At 59.6% G+C, this 21,423-nt stretch overlaps 2 protein-coding genes across 9 annotated transcripts in view; one reads left to right on the forward strand and one right to left on the reverse strand.

Annotated features, from left to right (window-relative positions):
• The window catches only part of PRDM16 (PR/SET domain 16), a 211,182-nt gene that overhangs the window by 115,904 nt on the left and 73,855 nt on the right, over nt 1–21,423 (forward strand). The gene's annotated exons all lie outside the window — the stretch shown is intronic.
• The window catches only part of LOC117804338, a 56,325-nt gene continuing 41,959 nt past the window's right edge, over nt 7,058–21,423 (reverse strand). The window contains exons 1-4 of one of the 2 annotated variants that reach the window (XR_004628672.1): nt 18,471–18,739; nt 12,826–12,922; nt 9,042–9,159; nt 7,058–8,239 (exon numbers count right to left, since the gene is read on the reverse strand). Coding sequence is in view for 1 of the 2 variants with exons in the window: in XM_034671088.1 (XP_034526979.1) it covers nt 12,904–12,922 (19 nt within the window). In the remaining variant the exon portion in view is untranslated. Of the gene's footprint in view, nt 8,240–8,545; nt 9,160–12,825; nt 12,923–18,470; nt 18,740–21,423 lie in introns of those variants that run through there. The other variant, XM_034671088.1, reaches the window with a different exon arrangement.

Below are 21,423 nucleotides of genomic sequence, written 5' to 3' on the forward strand. Positions count from 1 at the left end.
GGTCCTCACCCCTTGGGCTGAAAACCCGACAGCTTGTGCCCTGGGCCTGGGCCTGGGCCTGGGCTGTGCCGGAGGAGTGCTGCTGGCTCTGCGGAAGGACACCCCCGGGCTCTGGGCAGAGGGTGACGTCACACCCGCCCTCCCTGGGGGCACAGTTTCAGGACCAGCTCTGTCCCATTGGGTCAGCACTCTTCCTGGAAATAAAGCAGTGGACAGCCCCCGCCCCCCGGCCAGGGACTGACGTGCAGGACCCGCCTGTGCCCCTCAGTGTGTCAGACACATAGCTGGACACATAGCTGGACGGTCCCTTCTGTGACCCTGACCACTGGCCTGAGTGGGTTTCCAGCAGGAGCGCCTGGGGACGGCGCTTGGGGACGGCGCTTGGGGACGGGCTTTGCGTCCTGGGGCTGCCATAACGACGGGCTGGGAGGCTTAGAGCAGTGCCCTTGTCCTCTCTCAGGGCTGCAGTCTGGAAGCTGAAATCGAGGCGTCGGGGGCCGGTTCCTTCTGGGGGCTGTGAGGGAATCTGTTCTGGTGTGGCCAGTCATCCCTGCCTTGTGGACCCCACACCCCAACCTCTACCTATAGGGCCACGTGGCTTCTCCCTGTGCGTCTGCAAAGACCCCACTTCCCAATAAAGCATGTTCTGAGGTTGTGGGTAGACGGAAACTTTAGGGGAACACTGTTGAATCCACTATAGGGACCATGGAGAGCTGTGGAAAGCGTTGGAGGCCGGTTAAGCCAGGGTCATGGCCCAGGTGATCACTCCCCTCCTCTTCGTCCCACCGAGGGCTAATCGTAAGAGCAGAAGGAAGGGGCCCTGCCCTGCCTGGGAGCCAGAGCCCCGGGCAGAGGACAGGACCCAGCAGACTGCAGGGATGTGGGGTGCAGCCACCTGTCCCCACCCGTGCAGACCAGTAGCAGCTCTCATGCTCCCAGCTCTCGGCTCCTATGCCCCCACTGGCTGCCTCCGGGCCTGACAGTAGGGGAGGCTGCGGTGTCTGGGGCTGGGGGCACAGAAGAGGGTCTCCTGCTCCCTCCGGGCCACATCGGCCTCACTGGCACAGCATCTCCCCGTCTGAGAGAGGAAATAGCTCTTAGGGCCTCCAGGCCACTGCGGACCGCCACAGACATCCCTCCATGGGACGAAGGGGCCACACGCGTGGGGCAGGGAGCAGGGCTGGGCAGGCCGGGGACGGGCAGGCAGGAGCCAAGCCCCCAAAACTAACATTCGGCAGTCGAAATCTTTTGTTTTGACATCCTCCTTTTTTTCCTGAATTGTCACGTGGTAGAGTCCCCTCAGAGACCTTGCCTGCGCCCTCGTGAGACTCCAGGTGCAGAATTGTGCAAACCCAGGCATCCTTCTCCCCACCGGACTCCACGCTTGAGATCTTTGCTTCAAGGGGGGCAGCGCCTCGGGCCTGGAGAGATGGGTTCTGAGACATTGGCTCCATCGGAGGCGGAAGCTCGGCCGGCGGCCTCTCCCTAGGGCCCCCTGCCACCTGTCTGCCTCCCCATCTCCGTGGACATTAGCCCCTCGGTCCCTCTCCCCACCATCCCTGATCACACACCCAGGAGGCGCTCTCAATACCCCCGTCCACGGTCGGGACCCACAAATGCGGTGGGTCCTAGGCAGGAATTCTGTTTATCCCAACAATAAGTTATTTGACCCGGACGCTGATCTGGTTACTGATACCGAGCGTATCAGCTCTCTGCCCGCTCGCGGCTGCACATGGCTGCCGCTCGCAGACATCTGGGTGACAAGCTGGGCCTCGCTCGGGAGGCCGTGTCACAGCGGCAGGAGGACACACGAGGGGCCCGGGGTGGCACCGTGGTCCCCCAACGTACCCCTTGGGCATCCCGGCTCACGGGTCTAGGAGGGAGGGACAGTAGGAGGGTCAGGGGAGCCCCACGTAAGAGGGTCTCAGAGCTTCAAGGGTGAAGCTCACTTCCTTCCTGGGTGGCCGCTCCCAGCACCGGGCATGGACAGAGCCGGGACAGTGGGTGCTCTGATGGAGGGTGGGAGGCCCAGGGCACCCAGGGCCCAGGAGCAGTGTCTCTGGGGACGGGGATTCTCTGGCAGGACAGTGACCCTGGGGGGCTCTCTTGGTGCACAAGCTGTCAGACACCGCTTTGGGTCCACATCTCATGCCTCCAAGCGCTGGGCATCCGGGTACAGAGCCCCAGGAGGCAAAGCCCCTGCTGGGCTGCGTGGTGAGTTGGCTGGGCCGGGAGGGGCTCCAAGAAGCCCCCAATACGCCCCATCCCAGCTGCCGTGGCCATGGGATACTGAGTGTTCGGTCGTCAGGGTCTCTCGATCTTGAAACTGCTGATACTCGGGCTCAGATCATTCCGTTGTGGCGGCCATTCTGTGCATGGAGGGCTGTTTGCATCACCCTGGCCTCCACTGATGAGATGATAGGGACAACCAGAGCTGTTTCAGACACTGCCAGGTGTCACGGCAGGTGGAGGGGGTCACCCTCTGGCCAAGATGGCTTCCTGCTGTGTCAGCCCAGCGTCCTGGGGGTACGGGCGGGTTTGTCCCTCGAGGGCCACTGGGGCTCTTGCAAAGGCAGTGGAAGCAAGCAGACCTTCCTTGTGCAAGGGTCAGTGGGCTGCGGCATCTTGCCTGGAGCTAACAGGACACGGTGGACACCCGTGTCACCAGGGTGCTGCCACGGAGGACAGCCCCTCCTCTGGGACAAAGAGAGTCCCATACAGAGATGTTTTTGTCCTGGGAGTGAGTTTTATCAGACCCTGGGACGCCCCTCCCTCCCCCTGGAGAACCAGGCTCGGGTGTTGGGACTCTGGGCCGCCAAGAGCTGGTTCTGCGGCTCTGCGGCTGGGAGGGATCCCGAATGCCTCAGTTTCCCTAGTATAGAAGGGCAAGAAGCACAGGGCTTGCCCATCGGCTTCTTCTTCAGCGTATGTAAGGCAGTGAGGTACAGCACGGAGTGAGCACCAATATCGGCAAGGCTGGAACTACCCCCCACAATCCGCTGCCTCCATCAGCTAGCTCTTCCCCTGAAGGGCCTCCCAAGCTGTCCCCGAAGCCACCCGATGCATTCTGTTAGAGCCAGGTGCCGGTGCAGACTTGGAGGGAGCCAGCACGGTGGGGGAGCTGACTGGACACGGGCACTCCGCCCTGGGGGGGGACAGGACACTCCCTGATCGAGGCCTTGAACTGGGGCTCCAGGGAGCCGCACCACACCACTTAGGAGACCGCTCCCCTGTTCCTCCCCACCCAGGGGCCCTGTTCTGACCCTGTGGCTTCCCAGGTGGCTGTGCTCGGGGCAATGCTGCAGCTGGTGCTGAGGCTGGGCTCCAGCTGCACTGTGCAGGGCCCGGGGGGGGGGGCGGTATCCTGGGCTCAGGGCTCTAGGGTGGGAGGCGGATGTGCTGTGAGTCTGAGGACGGGGGGCTCTCCTCTGGCTTCTTCATCTAAAGGGTTAAGCATTGGAGTAGGACCCCTCCTACTCACCATCCCCCCCCCCGCCACCCTCCCGCTCCCAGCCCCCATGTCTGGATTTGGGCACCCAGTTTTGCAAGAACAGAGCTGGCGGAGCCCAGAGCGGGGACCTTGGCTGGTTCACCAGGACTGCACCTCCACACGGGGCCTGGCGGAGAGCAGAGAGGGGTTACCCATTGCTGCTGGAGAACCTCGGGTGGCCGAGGCGCCAGACATGCGGCTTAGAATAGTCCTGACCTCAACATAAAAGAAAAGCCAGAGTGAGGAAGGAGCCATGGGCTCGGCCGAAAGCGGCCCTTCCAGGAGCCCTACTTGCTAGTCAGACCCACACAGAAGGCCAAGCAAGACTCCCTATGGGTGAGCTTGTGGGGACCACAGACATTCCCTGCCTGGGCCAGCCCAGAGGGTTAGGAGCCAGTGGTGGGATGAGGGGTGCCTCTAATCTGTGTGGGTTCCAGAGGGGCACGTCCTCAAGGAGGGCCCCAAGCTCCCCCTGGTTAACGCGGCCCTTGTCAATGCCCTGACTCGGAGTCCTTTGTGCCTGCTCCGGCCCGGGCCCTGCAGAGCGGGTTTGTGTCAGGCTGAGTTGAGCTCTTCCAGCTGGGAAAAAACGTACCCAGGTGCTGAGTTGGGGAAAGTAACGAGTTCCCAGGGGAGGAAGGTTTTGGACGCACTGTCCCTTTAAGAATGCAAGCCCATCTTGCTGCCAGCATCTCTGATTCCCGTGACAAGTGATGATGGGAGTCTATCTGGAGAACAACAGCTGGAATTCTCAGCCAAGAGGGGTTAAGGACGCCTTTGAGACTTCTGGCCACCCACTTCACCTTGGACTTGTCAAGTCACACCGCAGTGTTTAACTCTTGCCTGCCCAGAGCTGCGAGCCGCAGGCGTGCCTGACGCTGACCTTGAGACAGGGTCCACGCTCCAGCCCGCAGAGCTGCAGAGCAGCCCTGTTCTCGTCCTGCTTGCTGCCTCTGCTTTCTAGTCACCTGCCTCCTGCCCCCACCAGCCCAACCAGCCCCGTCTCCTTTGACTGTCAAGGTGCACCACGTCTTTTCTGTCTGCATCCACCCCCACTGTGCTCACGATCCCCTCTTGCAGCCACAGATATGCCCCCATCCTCCAGCTGGCCCCCTCCCCACACCCCAGGCCAAGGCTTCCCAAGGACCCACTCTTCTGGCTGCACATGAGTCCAATCAGAGAAAACAAGCAAGCCCAGGGGGGCTGGGTGTGTAAAGAAGTTGCTGGGGAGGAGTCAGGCCCTGCAGACCCTGGGATCCTGGGGCAGAATGAGGGAGCCCACCTTTGCTTACTCCTACAGCCCCCGCCCCAGGGGAACCGGCTGCCCTCCCTGCCCTGAAGCTCCCAGCCAGAGACTTTCTCACCTGCTTTTGCTTGGGGCAGAAATTAGAGCCGGCCTCCCGTGCAGGCCCGGGGTCAGAGGGGGAGGAGATAAGAGCTGGCCCTTTGTGCGGAGAGCTTGGCTTTCGGAGCACAGGAAGTGGGCCTGAATGCCGAGAACCGTGCTCAGTGGGGGCAGTCAAACAGCAGCCGGATTCCATCTGATAAGGAAGGACACTAAACCCACACTGACAGGCCCTTGCCCACCGCAGCCCCACGCAGCCCCAGGGGGCTCCTGCCCGCCAGCCCGGAACGGCCGCCTGCGGAGCCTTCCTTGGGGAGGGGGGCCTTGGCCTCCAGCCCCCTTACCTGGGTGGGCTTCGGGCCTGGTGGATTGCGACTTCTGTCCCATCCCCCTCGCACACCTGACGGGCGCATTCCATGGAGAACTACCAGGATTCTGAGTCTGGGGGCTGCTTCCCCACCTCACCCCCACACACTCCCCACAGGCTTTGCTGGCAGCCCCTCTTCATCCCAGGGTCCCTTGATTAGGACACGTGGCTGCTTCGTCTCCCTACATGGAGACCCCGCCCACGGAGGTGCTCAGAACACCCTCACCGGAGGAACGAAGCAATGAATGGATGGATGGACCAAGGAGCAGAAGTCCTGGGCTCTATTTCCAGGCTAAGCAGCCGCTGAAACAGTGGCAGGAACTTGGGGGGGGGAGGGGGGCAGCGCAGGGAGGGGCTTCTCTTGGCCTGTGCTTTAAAAAGTAAGCCAAATCCTGGAGGAAAAACATGTTTGTCCAAAACCCCTAATTAGTGGCTGAGCAGGATCCTGGTACCCAGGACACCGGCCGCCCCTCTGGTGGGAACAGGCAGAGATGGCCTTTCTCTCTGTTGCCCGGCACCCTGGGCCGAGGCGTTGGCAAGAGCTTCAGGTGCCGTCACCCCTGGGTCCCCGGTCCTGGGCTCTTGGCGGCTCTGTTCTGGGCTAATTGGGCCTCATTAGCAGGCTCCCTTCCGCGGGTGGAAGAGCCATGAGCTGTCGCCCGGCTCCCCTCTCCGTCTGCTCTGCGCATAGTCCTGGAGGGGCCTGGGGACTCCAGCTTGGGGTCTTTTTTTCATTTGACACCAGATGTCCCCAAGTCTTGAAGGATGAGGGAGGGGTGACCTCCATGTCCGTGCCCCGGGTGGCTCAACCACATCCCTGAAAAATAAAGCCCAGGGGTGCCTGGGGGGCGCTCAGTCTGTTAGACATCCGTTTAGATTTCAGCTGAGGTCATGATCTCAGGGTGGTGGGATGGAGTCCGGTGTCAGGCTCCCTGCTCAGCGGGGAGTCTGCTTGAGATTCTCTCCCTCCCTCTCCCCCTCCCACTGCTCCTCCCCCTGCTTGTAGGCTCACGGGCTCTCTCTCTCTCTCTAATAAATAAAGAAATCTTTTAAAAATTAAGTAAAGCCTGGCCCTGGGGCTGGATGGGTAGCCCCTGGACAGGGGACAGGCCAGGGGGACCCCAGGCCCGGGGTCCCAGGCAGACCCGCCTGCTGGGGAATGTGGTCCGGCCCTGCCCTCTCCGCAGCGGCGGCTAGCCCTGCCCCCCTTGCTGAGCCGGTCCTCATGCTCAGGTGGCCACTCCGACGGCATGTGCTCGCTCCTGACTGGGGAGGTGTGTGCACTTGGAAATTGTAATTACATTCTGCCTCACGTTGTGTACTAGTTCCCAAGAAAATCATCTATTAATTGATTCCAATTACTCTTAATTGTTTCTCATACATTTCAATTAGGCGGCCCTGTTGTTACAGGCGGGAGCTCGGGGTTAGACAAGCAATCATCACGCCTCTAATGGCAGGGGCTGCAGGGGGAGCTCTGCCGAGGGGCGACGGCCAATGGACGTGGCCAAGGCCAGCCCTCTGCTCCCACGGCCCCAGCAGAGCACGGAGCCCTGTCCTCTTTCGGGGGCTTTGGGGCCTCCTGCCTCCGCCACACGCAGGGGGGCAGCTGGGTCCTCATGGTGCCTTCTGTCCTGGGGGGACGGCGGCTTCACCACCCGGGAAAATGGGCCCTGCGGTTCGTCGGGGCCACTTGCACCCCAGCCTTCGGTCCAGCCGCATGAAAGGCCCTCAGGGAACCGGAAATCCCTGGACAGAGGGTCAGGTCCTAAAGCTGTCATAAGGCCCAGTTTGCTTTATTTTGGCTTTTTGGTGTTTCCTTTCCCAAATCAGTCTGAAGTATCAAGGATTAATTTTTTTTATTGTGGTAAAATACATAAATTTGTGGTAAAAAACATAAATTTGCCATTTTAACTGTTTTAAAGTATACAATTCAGTGGCATCTAGGACATGCACGGCTGGTGCAACCGTCCCCGCCCTCCTGTCCCAGAGCACCTTGTCCCATGAGCGCTCACCGGCCCAGGAAACGGTAGCCTGCTTTCTGTGTCTCTGTGTTTGCTGTTCTGGACACGTCACAGGAACGTGCAGCCTCTGTGTCTGGCTTCCTTCCTCTGAGCTCTGGAAGTTTGTCCGCGATGCCGCAGGGCTCCGCAGTGGCTTCCTTTTTCAGGGCTGAACAGTCTTGCGTTGTACGGAGGGACAGCATTTTGCTCGTCTAGTTCTCTGCTGATGGACATTGGGTTCTTTCTACCTTTTGGTTATTGTGAATGGTGCTGCCATGAACATTCGTGTTCAAGCGTCTGTTTGAACTTCAGCTATTTGGGGCACAGGGGGGCTAGGAGTGGTATTGCTGGGTCGTCTGGTCTACCTACTGGTCTGATAGTGACAAGTGTATGCAGTTGGGCAGCAGAGGTGAAGGGAAGAGGGCCTGAGGTATCCTGAGAAGGTGGTGTCCATCCTTCTGGGGACACTGGGAGACCCCGGGGCATGGGGCTGGAGCAGGTGTGGCAGGAGATTAGGGACCCCCCTCACTGGGGAGGGGTCTGGCCTGGGAAAGGCAAGGCCCTGTGTGCTCAGTGGACGCAGCAGAGGGCCTGGTCACCACGGGAGAAGGGCTTGCAGGGCGGGGGGCAATGGTCTGATGAAGAACAAGGGGTCCCGGGCTGCATCTGAGCCCGCAGATTCCAGAATGCTGACGCTGGAGCATTTCCTAACTTCTTCATCTCACTCCGGGATCATGGGCTTCCATGTGCCTGCAGAAACCTTCCATGATTCTCAGACCAGAGCACGGGGTCAGAGACGAGACAGATGTCCTGGGAATGCGCCGGAGAGGCCTCTCCTCTTTGGGCTAAGATGCCTTCCCCCAAAGTCTTCCAGGATCATCTCTGTCAAAAGCCATCATGGTCCAGCTGTGGATGCAGGGTTCATCTGACTTGGCGCACGTCTTACTCAGAAGCTGTATGATTGGGCTGCTCCACGGTCCCTGGGCATTGGCTGCTGCCTTGTCAAATAAAGACGGGCTCACGGAGCTGCCCTGCACCTGGGGATGAGAGCCTGCTTGGCCCCACAGCCAACACAACGTGCTCATCAGAAAACAACGAGGACAGGGCAGACATGGACCGTGGTGTGGTCCGGAAGCTTCTGTGGGAAGAGCCAGAGCCCCGGACCCTAGCCCAGGGTCCAGGAGTTCCCATCAGCAAAGCCACAAACTCTGAGACAGATGGCGAGGTCAGTGAGTGAGCCCCAAACCCCACCCTCCCATTCTCCCAAGGGTACCCTCCATGTCACTCAGGTCATTCCTGAAGTTGAGATGGCTGGATCCTCCACTCCTAGTCACTGTGGGGTCTCAGAGTTTCCCGGGTTCACTGCCAGACACAAGCTCCACCAGCCTTACCTCTCCTGCTCGCCAGAGCTGCCTAGCAAGGCCTATCACTGGACACGGAATCCAGGATCCCCACGGTGCCAAGGCCACAGAAGAGATGCTGGAAGCCGGCCCTGGAATGCCCACCCAGACACCACCTGGGCACAGTTCCCCAGATGTCTTCACTGGCACCCTGGCCACGGCCAGCTGCACCTGAGTCCCGGCTTGGTCTGCACGCACCCTCAGCGGTCATCTGGAGCCACCACGGGGAAGTGGGCAGACGGCTCCTCTCAGCAAATTTAGCGCCAACAACCAAACCCCGGTTACGGGGGAAGGTGGCTTCCAAGTTCATCACTGACCTGCCCCCACCACCACCACTGAGGCCACCTTCCCCCCTCCATACGACAGCACCCTGTGTGCTCGGAGCAGAGGCCCCGGCCCCACCTCGACACGGGCATGGGCGGCTGGGGGCGAGACTCACACGGTCTCCCAGAGAGGACCGGGACTCACTGCAAGGCTCCGGCCCGACCCAGATGGAGTCACAGCGTGCGCGGTCCCCGGTGTTCTCTGCGGAGGCTGTGTTCCGGGAGCCCGGCCTCCTGCGTGAAGCCAGGCTGAGGTCAGGCGCTGCCCCGGCCAGGCCCCGGCACGAGGAAGCAGGCCTTGCAGGCAGCCCTTCCTCAGGCTTTCCGCTTTGGAAAGTGAATGAAAGAATGTTATTGACTTTGAGCGAGGGGCGGCGTGGAGACTTTGGAGGACACTAGGAGGCCCCTCCCGCGAGGTGTCCACAGAGAGCGCGTTCTGCCACATGGCGTGTGTCCGAAAGTGCGCTTAGCAGAGCCGAGTTTGTGTGTTTTGACTTTCGACTGGCCAACCCAAACAAATAAATAGGACATCAAGGCAGCAGAGTGGGTAGGAGGACATCTGAAATCTAACCCCAGAGGCCGAGGCTTAAAAAAAACACACCCTTGGACATAAATCTGCAAATAAACTTTCCAAAGGAAAACATCTACTTTCAGAACCCACCCTTCTTCCATGCTCCGTCCCAGGTCCTGGGAGAAAGCCCCACCTGGCATGGGTGAGGCGGCGGCCACAGTCCAGCAGCTCTGAGCCCCTGCCCGCCCGCTCTGCCCCAAGCTCCCCGCAGCCCCCAGCCTGGCTCATGGGGGCCCTGGGGGCTGGTCCCCCTGACCCGGGCCCAGGGCCACTCTCCCTCTGGGCGTCGGAACCTGACATTCCTGCGAAGCTCCCTCGTGGAATTCCAGATTCAGTCCCGCTGGCCGCTGACAGAAGAAGCCGTGATGTGTCCACGGACAGACACCCCCACCCGTTACCAAACCAGGATGTGCTTCCCCCACCCCGGAAGCCGTCTCTGGAGGATTATGGAGGTGAAGGGAGAGCGTAGGGTCTGACCGCTAGGCCGATCCATTGTGTGTGCCTTTCAGACGCACCCAGATCACGGGGTATGCGTGTATGCATGCCCGTGTGTGTGCCCGTGTGCATGCATGGACACAGATGCTTGGGTGTGCATGCATACGTCTGGGTGTGTGCACTCCCCGCCATGGAAATCTCAATCGGGAGAAAGGAGGAGAAGTCGCCATGTGAGGGTGGACATGTTTTTCTCCTCGATGCTTTGAGCACCCTGACGTTTCCTGCACTGAAAGCGTCCGGTGGCTGCTTCTCTGTGCCCGCGGCCTCCCTTCTAGTTGGACAGACTCGTGTGAGTTCTGAGGAACGTCCTGACTTCTGCAGCTGCAGTCCGGGAGGGTGGGGAAGCCCCCAGGACAAGGCTGGGCTCCCAAAGCATCACCTGCAGGGTCGTGACTTCTGCCTGCAGGGACCTCTTTGCTCCAGACCCACCCAGAGGAGCTGCCAGACTAGGGCTGCTCAGCCAAGGGATGCCCACACCCGCAACACCCCGCTTTGCTCCTGAGCTGCGGCCTGGACACCTCTGGGCCAGCGAGGGGGCTGCTAGGGGTGCCCCCCACACAGCCATGACAGCTCCCAGCTGGCAGCCTTCCCTTTGCGTGATTTGGGATAGTTTTCCATTTGTTCTTTCCGCTTGGGGACACGAGGTGGCACAGGAAGAAAGATTTCTTCCTGATTTGCTTTTCCAACCCCTCCTCACCTGGTGATCCAGAGCCAAACTCCCCGAGTTTGGTGCTGGAAAGAAAGAAGGTGGGGACAGAGGCAAGCACACACGCCAGGCCCACACACAGACATGTGTACACACACATGTCCACAGACACCACACATGCTTGCACGCACATGCACACACATGTCCACAGGTTCCTGCACACACATGTCCACAGACACCACACATGCTTGCACGCACATGCACACATGTGCCCGCAGACACAGCACACATGCACACGGACACACAGACCTGCAGGCACACACAAGCCATGGTCATTTTTTCCAGTTCTAGGTACACAAACAAACCAAACCCCCTTTTGGGGCTGCAGGCAACCTTACTTGGCGTTTCCGAGGGAGACTCCGCCCCCCAACATGAAGCAGAAACCCTCCATGACCCTCAGATAAGATGTATCCTTGGGGGCCAGGGGCTCCCGGAACGTCTGGCTTGGGGCTTTGCACAGATGTGCTATTGGACCGGAACGCGCCATCTACTCCCCATTACCTGAGCAACCAACCAAGAAACAAGAACCCGACTCGCTGACGTCAGAGGCTCCTTTCAAAGTGGGGATGCTGGGGGTCCTGCCCCATATGTGGACCCAGGGCGGGGGGTTGATGAGTATCTCCCAGGCTTGGCTCTGGTGCTGATGCCAGGCACTCGGCTGGCTGGGGAGGTGCCCAGAACTCGGGGTCCTGGCCACCGTGCCCTCCTGGGGCTCCAGAGGCAAACAGGACAGAAGGTCTCTGAGTGTGGGCGAGGTGAGGGTCCTCTGTGGGCACTTCTTCCTGGTGCCAAGCTGGGAGCTGGGGGGAGTTTGGAGCTAACGCAGAGAGAACGCTTGCGGATGGGCTGCTGAGGGAGCCCTGCCTGACAGCGGCCACCAAACCATTTCTACCCCTCTGGGGGGCTGTGCTGAGCTCCACAAGCCCCAGCCAGCAAGAGGGACCCGGTTCTCAGGATGATAAGCAGTCTTGGAGTCCTCTCGCTGCAGAGTTTTGCCTCTTCAGGCCATTTATTGGGAGCTTCTGAACCATTCGCTCAGCTCTGTCCTCCCCCAGTCCCGCCTTCCTGGTCCTCAGGTGTCCCCTGATGGCTCACCTCCTGAAGCAGTTTCTGGGACACACGCTCCTCCAAGCACCAGTAGCTGGACCATGTTGTGTGGGATGCAGCCCCCGTGGAAACGGCCCACCAGGGATAGGAGGTGTCCCGCCCATCTTAGCAGCCCTGGTTCCTGCCCAGCGTGAGACATGGGCAGGCCTCGGTGCACCAATGCATGGGATTGTGGACGGACGGATGGACAGATGGAAGAGTGATGACAATCCTGGGCAGTCAGCCCTGGCAAGTGCTCAGAGCACAGTGGAAAGGGCACTGACCTCCCTGGAGAAGGCACTGCTTGGTCTGGAATTCAGAGGGTATCGAGGCTTCATCCCACAGAGGGACACAGGCAGGGAAGCTGGCCAGATGTGGGAGGGGCTTCGGATGGACCGGCACCTTGGTCTCACGAGACCCCAACGCCAGCAGTGACAGTGGAGGTGACCACCTCACTGTGGGCCCCACACACGAGAAATGTGCAAGATGGGGCTGACCCCCTCAGCAGCCTCACACGTTCCCCAACCGCCAGCTCAACAGAGAGCCATCTGCTCACGGGGAAGAGAGAACCCCCCCCAGCCAGGAGGCTGGGGACCGCGGACAGACGGCCTCCTGCTCCACGGGAAGATGCGGTTCTTCCGGGCAACGGGCCGAAGTACCCCTCCCTCTCCGGAGCTGCCGGCAGAATTTCTGAGAATCCCCGTTTGCTTCTGGTAAAGGGGCCGTGCGTGGGGGCTCCAGGTCTGGGGTTTTCCCTGTGTCCTCGGCAACACTGGCCAGGTTCGTACTGGGGTCTTGCTCATGCTGCCCGGGCCCCACTCTCTCTTGCTTCTCCTGGCCGTGGACATTTCATACCCCAGAGCATCCCCGACACCCCACACGGACTTGGACCCCTCTAACCCTGTGGGGCAAGTCCCCCAAACTCCCGCCTGCCCCTCAGAGGGCCGGCAGAAAGGAGGTGCCGGTCATTGCCCTCCCTCCCTGACCTCTTTCCGGAAACAATTTGGGGATAGGCTGTAACATAATGAGTGCAAGCACTTACCCAATGAACATCTCAGGAGGGGGCAGCAAAATGCCGATAAATGCCAAAGTCCTGCTTCTGGAGAGCCAGCGTCATGGATCAGTGCGTCCGGGGGTGTCTGGAACATTCCCAGGGAAAATAAAACAATTATTTTTGACAACTTGCATCAATACCATCTACATTTTTTTCCCTGTATGGCGCTCCCCTCCCCCACCCCACGGCCCTCCGTTCTCTGCTCCTCTGTGTCTTCAGGAAACAGAGCCGGGAAACTCAATAAGCCAATTGTTAGCCCCATCGATCTTATTTGGGGGTCTGAAAATTCAGCAGACAGCACAGTGTTAAATTATTAACTAAATGTTTCCACTCGCTGGGGACACGCTTCTGTAAAGACCGTCTAGGTGAACAATGGCCTCTTTATGAAATTAACAGCCAGAGGGATCCGTGAGGACGGGGGGCGGCAGTCAGAGTGACCGAAGGAAGGTGCCCCCGCACCCCTCCGCATGGGGGATAGGAGCGAAGCGGGGCACTTGGTGAGGACGACAGAGCTGCTGGGGTCTCCTGGAGGAGGCAGAGCTGTGCCCGGCAAGACTCCCCCCAGGGCACCCTCACGCCCGGGGGTGTGGGCCCAGCGGCCCCGGGCTGGCGAGGAGGACACATCACCCCATGTGCTCTGGTTAGCCGAGTGGCTGGCTGTGATGGGAAGAGCACCCAGGGGACAGGACAAAGCTGGGAGGACTGCACAGGCTCGCGGGGCAAAGCGCTCAGACAGGGACTGACGCTGGGCAGAGTTTGCAGGCACACCTGCCCCGCTCCCAGCCAGGCTTCCACCCCACCCCACGTGGGGAGGTCGTAGAGGCAGTGACACGAGCTCACGCAGCCTCATTCACGCCCAGCAGGGGCCAGGCCATGTGCCAGGGGCTGGCAACCCAGGGGAGGGGGCGGAGCGTGTGCAGACAGCCATTCCCTCTGGAAGCTTCCAGTCTGCGGATGGAAGCGGCCGGTGCAAACTGACCGCCAAGCTGCGTGCCTTGGAAATGTCTCCGGACATGAGTGACCAGGGACACCCCAAGCCTCCATCAGGGTGTGGGGTCAGTACGGCCCACCGTGAGGAGCAGACAGGAACGAGGAAGCCGGGCTGCCAGGGAACACACACACCTTCCCCGGTCCAGGATGGGAAGTATCGTAACTCAGAACCGCGGTGGGGCTGCCTCAAGCCAAAGCGTGAGGTAATTTTCCCAGGCGCACTTCGCTCGGCTCACAGCCCTCGCCGGACCAGCGTGCACGTGCCTCGGAGGGCAGCTCTCCCTCCGAACACTAGAAAGAACCCTGAAACCCACAGTCCTCACCGGGTCCATGGGGGCTCAGGAGCATTTCCAAAGAGAATCTCCTGTCCGCTCCCGAAGGACAGCCAGGTATTTGTGAGAAGTTCCAGGAGACAGAAATGAGCAGCCACGGTCTGGGGCAGCCACGCGGCCACCGGCTCACTCAGTGGCAGCTTCCAGCTCGTCCGCTCGCTGCCTGCTGGGAACGTGGCTCTCTGGATGAAGTGGCCGCGGCCTGGGAATGTGCTGGGCAGGGATCCGGCCCACTTGCATGAAGACTAGCAGGGGCTGACGAGGGTCCAGCATTTTCTTCCGCACCAGCTCTGTTCTAGGTGTTCAGCTGAGTATCTCGTCCAGCCGGGGGTGGAGCCGAGATCGAACCCGGCAGCCTGGCCCCGAGCCCCACACGCACGGCGCATCCCAGAGACATATGCGGCGCAGCTCGCGAGTGTGTGCCGGGCTGTAACGCCGCCCAAACCGAGCCGGAGAGCCTTTGCATCCCCCGTATCCCCCCAGCCCTGCCAGCCAGCACTCCCCAGGGCACGCGGGCAATTCTCATTCCCAGCTCTTCATGGGATCACTTTTACCTGCTCTGAGATTCACACAGAGAGACTCATACCGTCCACACTCGCGTAGCTGCCCCTGCTCGACGCGATGACGTTTGAGACCTATCCCTGCTGTTCATTTGTCGGTAATTCCTTCTCTGTTCTCAGCGGCTAGTATCCTGGGGCATAAATAGATCGCAGGTTGCTCATCCTTTGTCCTGTGGGTGCGGCGTGGCGGGTTATTTCCAGATTTGGGCTATTGTGAATATAGTCACTACGCACATTCGTGGACAAGCCTTTGTGGACCTAAGTTTTTATTTCTCTTGTGTAAGTTCTCTAGGAGTAACGTCGCTGGGTCATAGGTAAGCGTTCACCTCCGTTTCTAAGACATCACCGCACTGTTTTCTACAGGAAGGAAGTACTGCACTTCCCTGCCGGCAGGGCGACTGTCCCTGTTGCTCCTTTCCTCACTGACATCTAGTGTGGTTGGTCTTTTAAATTCTAGCCATTTTAGTGGGTACAAAATAGTATCTCCGTGTGGTTTCAGTACACATTTCCCTGATGACTAACGAGGAGCCTATTTCCGTGTCACGAGCTTATCATTCTTGGATACAATGGCTCTTGTTAAACCTTTGTTCAACTCTTTTGTCCACTTTTTTATTGGATTGTGTCTTTTTTTTGTTGATTGATTTTTAGGAGATCTTTAGAAGATAACGTCCTCAGTCATTTACACGTACGGCAAATATTTCCTCCCCATCCATGGCTTGCCTTTTTACTTCCTCAGCTGAGTTCTTTGATTAGAGGGTATTTTCAAGTGCTTTGTGATAAGTGCTTTTTTTAGCCTTTTTTTTTTTCTTCAAATTTTCTTCTGTTCCGTTTTCTATCTTCTCTTTTCTTCTGGGACTTAGATTGCACGTACACAAATAGTGTCCCACAGATCGCTGTGGCTCTGTTCATTTTTGTTTCAATGTTTTTTTTATTATTTTGATCGGATAATTTTTATGGATCTGTCTCCAAGTTCACTTACACTTTCTTCTGCCTCCTTCAACTTGTTTTTAAAGCCCACCCAAGCACTTGTTCATTTCACACATTGTCCTTTTCAGTTTTAGAAATTCTATTTGTTTCTTCATTACATTTTCCATTTCCCTGGTGGCATTTCCTCTCTGTTCACTCCTTACGATCATCTTTTTATTTACGTCTTTGGACATATTTGCATTAGCTGCTTTGAAGTTTTTGTTGCTAATTCCAACATCTGGGTCATTGCAGAGTTGGCTTGCCTTGACTAAGTTTTCCTCTAACTGTGCGTCACATTTTCCTGCTTCTTTGTACATTTGGTAATTGCTTTTTAGTTTATTGTATTGGGCATCATATGCAACACATTTTAGAAACCCTAGATTCTGTGATTTTCCCCTGGAGGGTGTTGGTTTTTGTTCTAGCAGAACTTTCAGTCCCCAGCTGCTCACCTTGAGCTCACCTTGCAGAAGCTCAGCTAATACTTGGCCTGTCTCAGTCTTGCTCTCACTCTCAGGATATAGGCTTTGCTCTTAAGGAATGGCCTCTCTAGGCTTTTAATGGAAAATCAAAGATGCTCCCTAAGCCCCTTCAAGTTGACAGGACTCTGATTCCAGATTCTCTTCCCCCTGCTGTGGTGGGCAGCAGCTGGAATAGTTGCTCAGCTCTCTAAACCTTCCCGCTGTTGCCTGTGGCTGGGCCCCTTGCAGTCTCCCCAGGCAGGGTCTGTGCAGGAGTCAGCCCAGGATTTGGAGGGGTTCGATGCACACTGCAGATCACCTGTCTGTGCCCCTTCCTCTCCAGGACTTCCCCCTTCCACTTACAGGTGCTCTGGCAGCCTCCAGCCCCATCCTGTGGCACCTCAATCTGATAAGACCATGGCTTTCTACCGGAGCTCTAGCCACCCCACAGCAAGTGGACGGGGTGGTGGCCTCCAGGAGAAAGCTAGATGACTGTGGAATTTCAACGCTATAGCTTTTTAAGGGTTTGTTCCCAGAAGTTTCCACCTGCCTTAAGTCACTCCCCAATGCCTTCATTTTTTTAAAAAAACTATTGTGTTTTTTAAATAGAGTGTACAGTTGTTATCTGCAGGAGGAGGAATCAAACACTATCTACTCTGCCAGAGGCTACTCTGGGATTTGAGCCTCCAGAGCCCCCATCCTTTAGGATTCCACGTGCACGTCCGTATGGCCTCGCTCCATCATCCCTGGTGCCGCGGGGGAAGCGGCTGGCATGGACATCGTTCTCACCATGGCGCTAGCCATGGTGTGGTTCAAACTGGTTCAGCACCTCACCTAAGAACACCCAGCTGGTAGGAAGAGGACTTGGGTCTTGAACCCCGAGGGGCAGATACAAACCTCACTCTTCTAGCTGTTGGTTCTGAATCTGTCAGTGGGCCCCACAGGACCCCCATCCTGGTCACCCCTCAGAACCTCCATGATGCCTTGTGTAGCTCGGTTTTTCTTGGCGGCCTTTTCACTCCACCCAGAGCCACTTGATGCCCCCAGCCTGGGTTCCCGGGAGCCAACAGAGCCCCACAGAGGCCGTGTGGCTGTGGGCCAGGGTCTCTGCCGCACAGGAGCAGTGTGAGGGGCTGCCTAGGAGCGTGAGCATAAAAGGGGGCATTGAGGGGCGGGCTCCAAGGAGACTCATTCTCCATCAGGGCCCCACAATGTGGGCTTTGTGAGGCCTGGCAGTGCTGAGCTGAGCGGGAACTTTCCTTCTTCTCCTAGGGAGAGATTATTTAATTTAAAAATAATTGAATGTGGAAAATGTTGGATATGGAAACTGTTTATCAGGTTTCCTTTTTTGTTTCTCCCATTGGCTTTGCCCCGTGGTAGTGAGCAGCAGTGCCCTCCCCCGGCAGGTCCGCGGACGTGTCTGTGCTGTGCATTCGTATGATGGGGGGGCCTTCGGGTTTCCCATAAGATGATTCTCAGGTTGCTGGTGTGGCTGTTGTGGGTAAAGGGGCTGCAGAGTCGGGGGTCTTGGGTGAATGCGGGGCCTGCCCGACCGGACGTAGCATCCATCTGAATGGCTAAGTCTGACCCGTCGGTCCCTCCACACACCCCCAGCTTGATTCCCCGTCATTCCTCTTTGGAGGAATGGGTGCCCTGTGGTCCCCCCAGGACAGCCCAGGCTTCCCCATGACCCCCCCTCCCTTCTGTCCTGGGTTCCCTCATGTCCACCTGCCCCAGTCTCCCAGGGGCTGTGCAAACACCAGCTTCTCCTTGAAACGTGTCCCGACGGTGAGCCAGGCCCACTGCCTTCCGGACCTGAGTGTGCTTCCAACAGCACCCACTGCCCCTTTCGGTGCATGCACGCCGCTCTGAGTGGGCCAGAGGCTGCTGGGGGAAGGGCCTGCTTCAGATGCACACCTACCCTGGTGTTGGGCCAGTGTTGGCCCGTGTCTGTGGAGGGACTGAGCGGACTGGAAGTTTGATCAGTCGCTTGCATTGGCTCTGAGCAAGGGCTGCCGATCGTGTCCACGTGGCTCTGTGTCCCTCTCCCCAAGTGTCCGTGTCCTCATCCGAGACAGCCCATGACGTCTGTCTCAGGGCTCATACTGCAACCTTGCCCTCCCCCGGAAGTACTCAGGCTGGCATGGGGGGGCCAACCAGGCTCGGGGAAGCCCAGGAGGTGTCCCACAGGCTCACTGTGAGCTCCTTGGGGACCTCGGAAGATCCGGCCATAGAGTCTTGTCCCAGGAGGATAGGAAGAGTCCAGAATGGTGTGTGGCCCTGGGAAAGCAGGAAGGGGTTGGGACGGCACCGCCCAAGCTACTCACCCTGGGATTATGATCTCACGTGAGGTTCCATGCCAGGCAGAGAGGCAGCAGGGCAGCCAAGAGCAAGCCGAGATCCTGAGCGGGACTGCGGCTCTGGTTCCAGATGGGGGATCCAGCAGAGGGAGGCAGAGACCCCTGGTCACTAGCTTTGGGCCCGGAAGGGGTCTGCAGTGCCCCCACGGTCTGCAAACCTCCCACGGTGGCTTGGACCCCTCTGGTAAATGCTGCCTGCCTGCCTGCCTCTGCCAGGTCCGTCCCTGACCCTTCTGCACCCAGAGCAGGGCTGTGCATACAGTGAGTGCTCAACAAGTGCTGTGGAAGGGATGCAAGAGGCCGCCAGGGCCAGCCGAGGGCAGGGCCTCAGGGGAAAGTCCACGCGTTCCCGCCCCGCTGGGCAGGGCCAATCCCTGTTCAGGACAGATGAGCCGGAGTCATGGGGAAGGGTCACTGATCGATTTGGTGCACGACACTGGTGCCCCCTGACTTCTGGGGTGTGCCGCAGTGGACAGGCAGGTCCTGAGCTGTGGAGGAGGCCGAAGCTCGGGGCCCCAGTGAGACCTGGCCCTGGTCCCCACCTCAAGTTCTCCAGCACTTTCCCTAGGCAAGCCCTGGTCCTGGGGGTGGGTCCTCTGGGCATCCCCAGGACTGGTGCTGGGCCCTGGGTCCTCCTGAGAATTTGGCCCCTGGCCTGTGTATCTCAGCAGCTCATCCCGCCTAGGCCAGAAGCCAGCTGCAGGTCATACTGCCCGCAGAGAGAACGCATTTGGTGGCAGGAAGCAGAGCTTTGCTTGGAACACTGAGAGGATGGGAGAGGAACACCGAAGGGCCAGGAGAGGCACATGGAAGGGAGAGGAGAGGGGCACGGAAGGGAGAGGAAAGGAGCATGCAGGGGATGGGAGAGGAGCACGGAGAGCCCGGGATGGCGCTCAGAGAGGGTGGGAGTGGCCAGCCCCAGGCACCAGCCCAGTGGCCCCAGCCTGGCCTCAGCCCCGCTCCCCCCGGGTGTTTCTCTGCAGGTCTGACTGTGAGCCTGAGGCCCGCCAGCTCTGCAGGGTCTCTGGGAACAGCCCTGCTCCCACTGCCCCCCAACCCTGGGCCTGGGCCCTGAGCTCCCTGGAGCAGACATTCACTGCCTGGCTGGGCCTTGTTAGTATTCGACTGGAGGCCCTGGGGAAGCAAAGCCAGAGTGCAGGAGAGAGCCGAGCAGGAGGACAGCTATTCAGCACCGTCCCTAACACCGTGGGCCAAGGGCAGGGGACAAAGAGCTGTCTTCATCAGAGCACAGCCGGCACAGCCTGCCATCCACAAAGGCGGTCTGAGTGTGCAGGGCGGTGCGGAGGGGTGTGGGCAGGCGTCTTCAGGCCTCCGTTCCAGCTCCTCTTGGGAGGTGACCTTGAATGCCAGGTGCCCCCCAGCCACACGCGGGGCTCCCGACACCAGCCATTGGGTCCCACAGAGGACGGTCACCCTCCCGCAGTGGGGGCCAGGGCTGGGTGAGCTCGGGCTGGCGGGGGCCAGGGACGTGTGCAGTGGCAGCCGGACAGGCGGGGGCTTCCTGCGCACGGTCACCGTGCATTTGGACATTTCAGGGGCCAGAAGGCGATGCATGTTTGCACCGTTTTGTCAGCAAGAATCCACAGTCCGCTCGCCCTGCCCCCACCCCCTGCCCGTGTCAGCAGCTGACGGCCGGGCTGTCTGGACGAGGCATTCCCAGACCTGCTCTCTGGCTCCCAGCGAGGGTCCCCACCCCGAGGGAGATAAGATAGAGCCGTGTTGGGGAGGAGGTGCCGACGGGGCCGCACCGGCACGCTGTGAGTGATAAAAGGGGCTTCAGAAAGGTGCTGACGTGGCCACCACATTTAATGAGGTCATCATGCAAGCTGCTGCCCCGATAACCCGGGGGTCAGGCGCCCACCAAGTGGCAGGGGCGGGAAGTGCCACCACCCGTCAAAGCCCAGCGTCCACTCATTTCAAGCGGTCAACCTAAACCCAGCAGGCATCCCTGTCCCAGGACAGCCCGGGGGAACCCGGCTGGGGCGCTGGTGGCACAGAGCACAAGCCCAGGTCAGCGGACGGCCGGGGGCTCGGGGCGTCCGTCAAAGCCAGCTCCCGCTGCGCCTTCTCCTGCCTGCCAGGTCAAGGGTCAGCTCTGGGGGCCTTTATGTCTCCACCGCGGGACGTCCCGTGGGATCGCTGCTGTCCGGGATACGCAGGGAGCCGGGGCTGGGGCCGACGCTGTGCTGGGCGTGGGGAATCATGCGCCTGGGTGGCCCGGCTCTGGGTTTTGCTCAGGAACCCTCTGCTGTGATCTCGCCGCTCAGTTCCGTGGCCTCCAAGCCGGACGCACGCTGCCCGCCCCAGCCCGAGCCCCGAGCACTAGATGGGGGAACAGAAGTCAGAGGTGCGCGCCCGTCCCTGGGAAGCCTGTTCTCGAAAGAGCTGAGTGCCTTGGAGACCCCCCACCCCTCTCCTGATCCCCGTCTCCCTGTCTGTGTGGCCAGGGGCTGCGGCCAGGGGCTGGTTAGGCGAGACTATGAGTGTGAAGGGCCGGCCCAGTTGAGACGTGTGTTAGTGCAAAGACAGAGTACCCAGGGGGCTGCATGACCCCCCAGGATGCCAGCAGCCCCGGCTCTTCTGGGGCCCCTCAAAGCGGGGCTGTGTATGGAGTAAGTCTCTGCCAGGTGGAGCAAAGGCAGAGGAAGCAGGCCGGCCGGCCCCTCTCTGGTGGGTCTGGTGTGCAGCTAGGCTTCATTGAAGGCCTCGGGGTGGCCTGGCCCTGGAGTGCCTGGCAGGCAGGGCCCATGGCACAGGTGGCTTCCCAGGTGGCACCCAGATCTGGTGTCCAAGGGGTCTCCTCCCGCTCAAAAGCAGAGCCAGGTGTCCCAGCACGCAACTGTCTCCCCAGGCCAGAGCTCTGGGTCTGTGAGGCATTCCGCCCCACCACCCACCCCAC

The sequence above is a fragment of the Ailuropoda melanoleuca genome, chromosome 11 (genome assembly GCF_002007445.2).
Source record: "Ailuropoda melanoleuca isolate Jingjing chromosome 11, ASM200744v2, whole genome shotgun sequence".
NCBI lineage: Eukaryota > Metazoa > Chordata > Mammalia > Carnivora > Ursidae > Ailuropoda > Ailuropoda melanoleuca.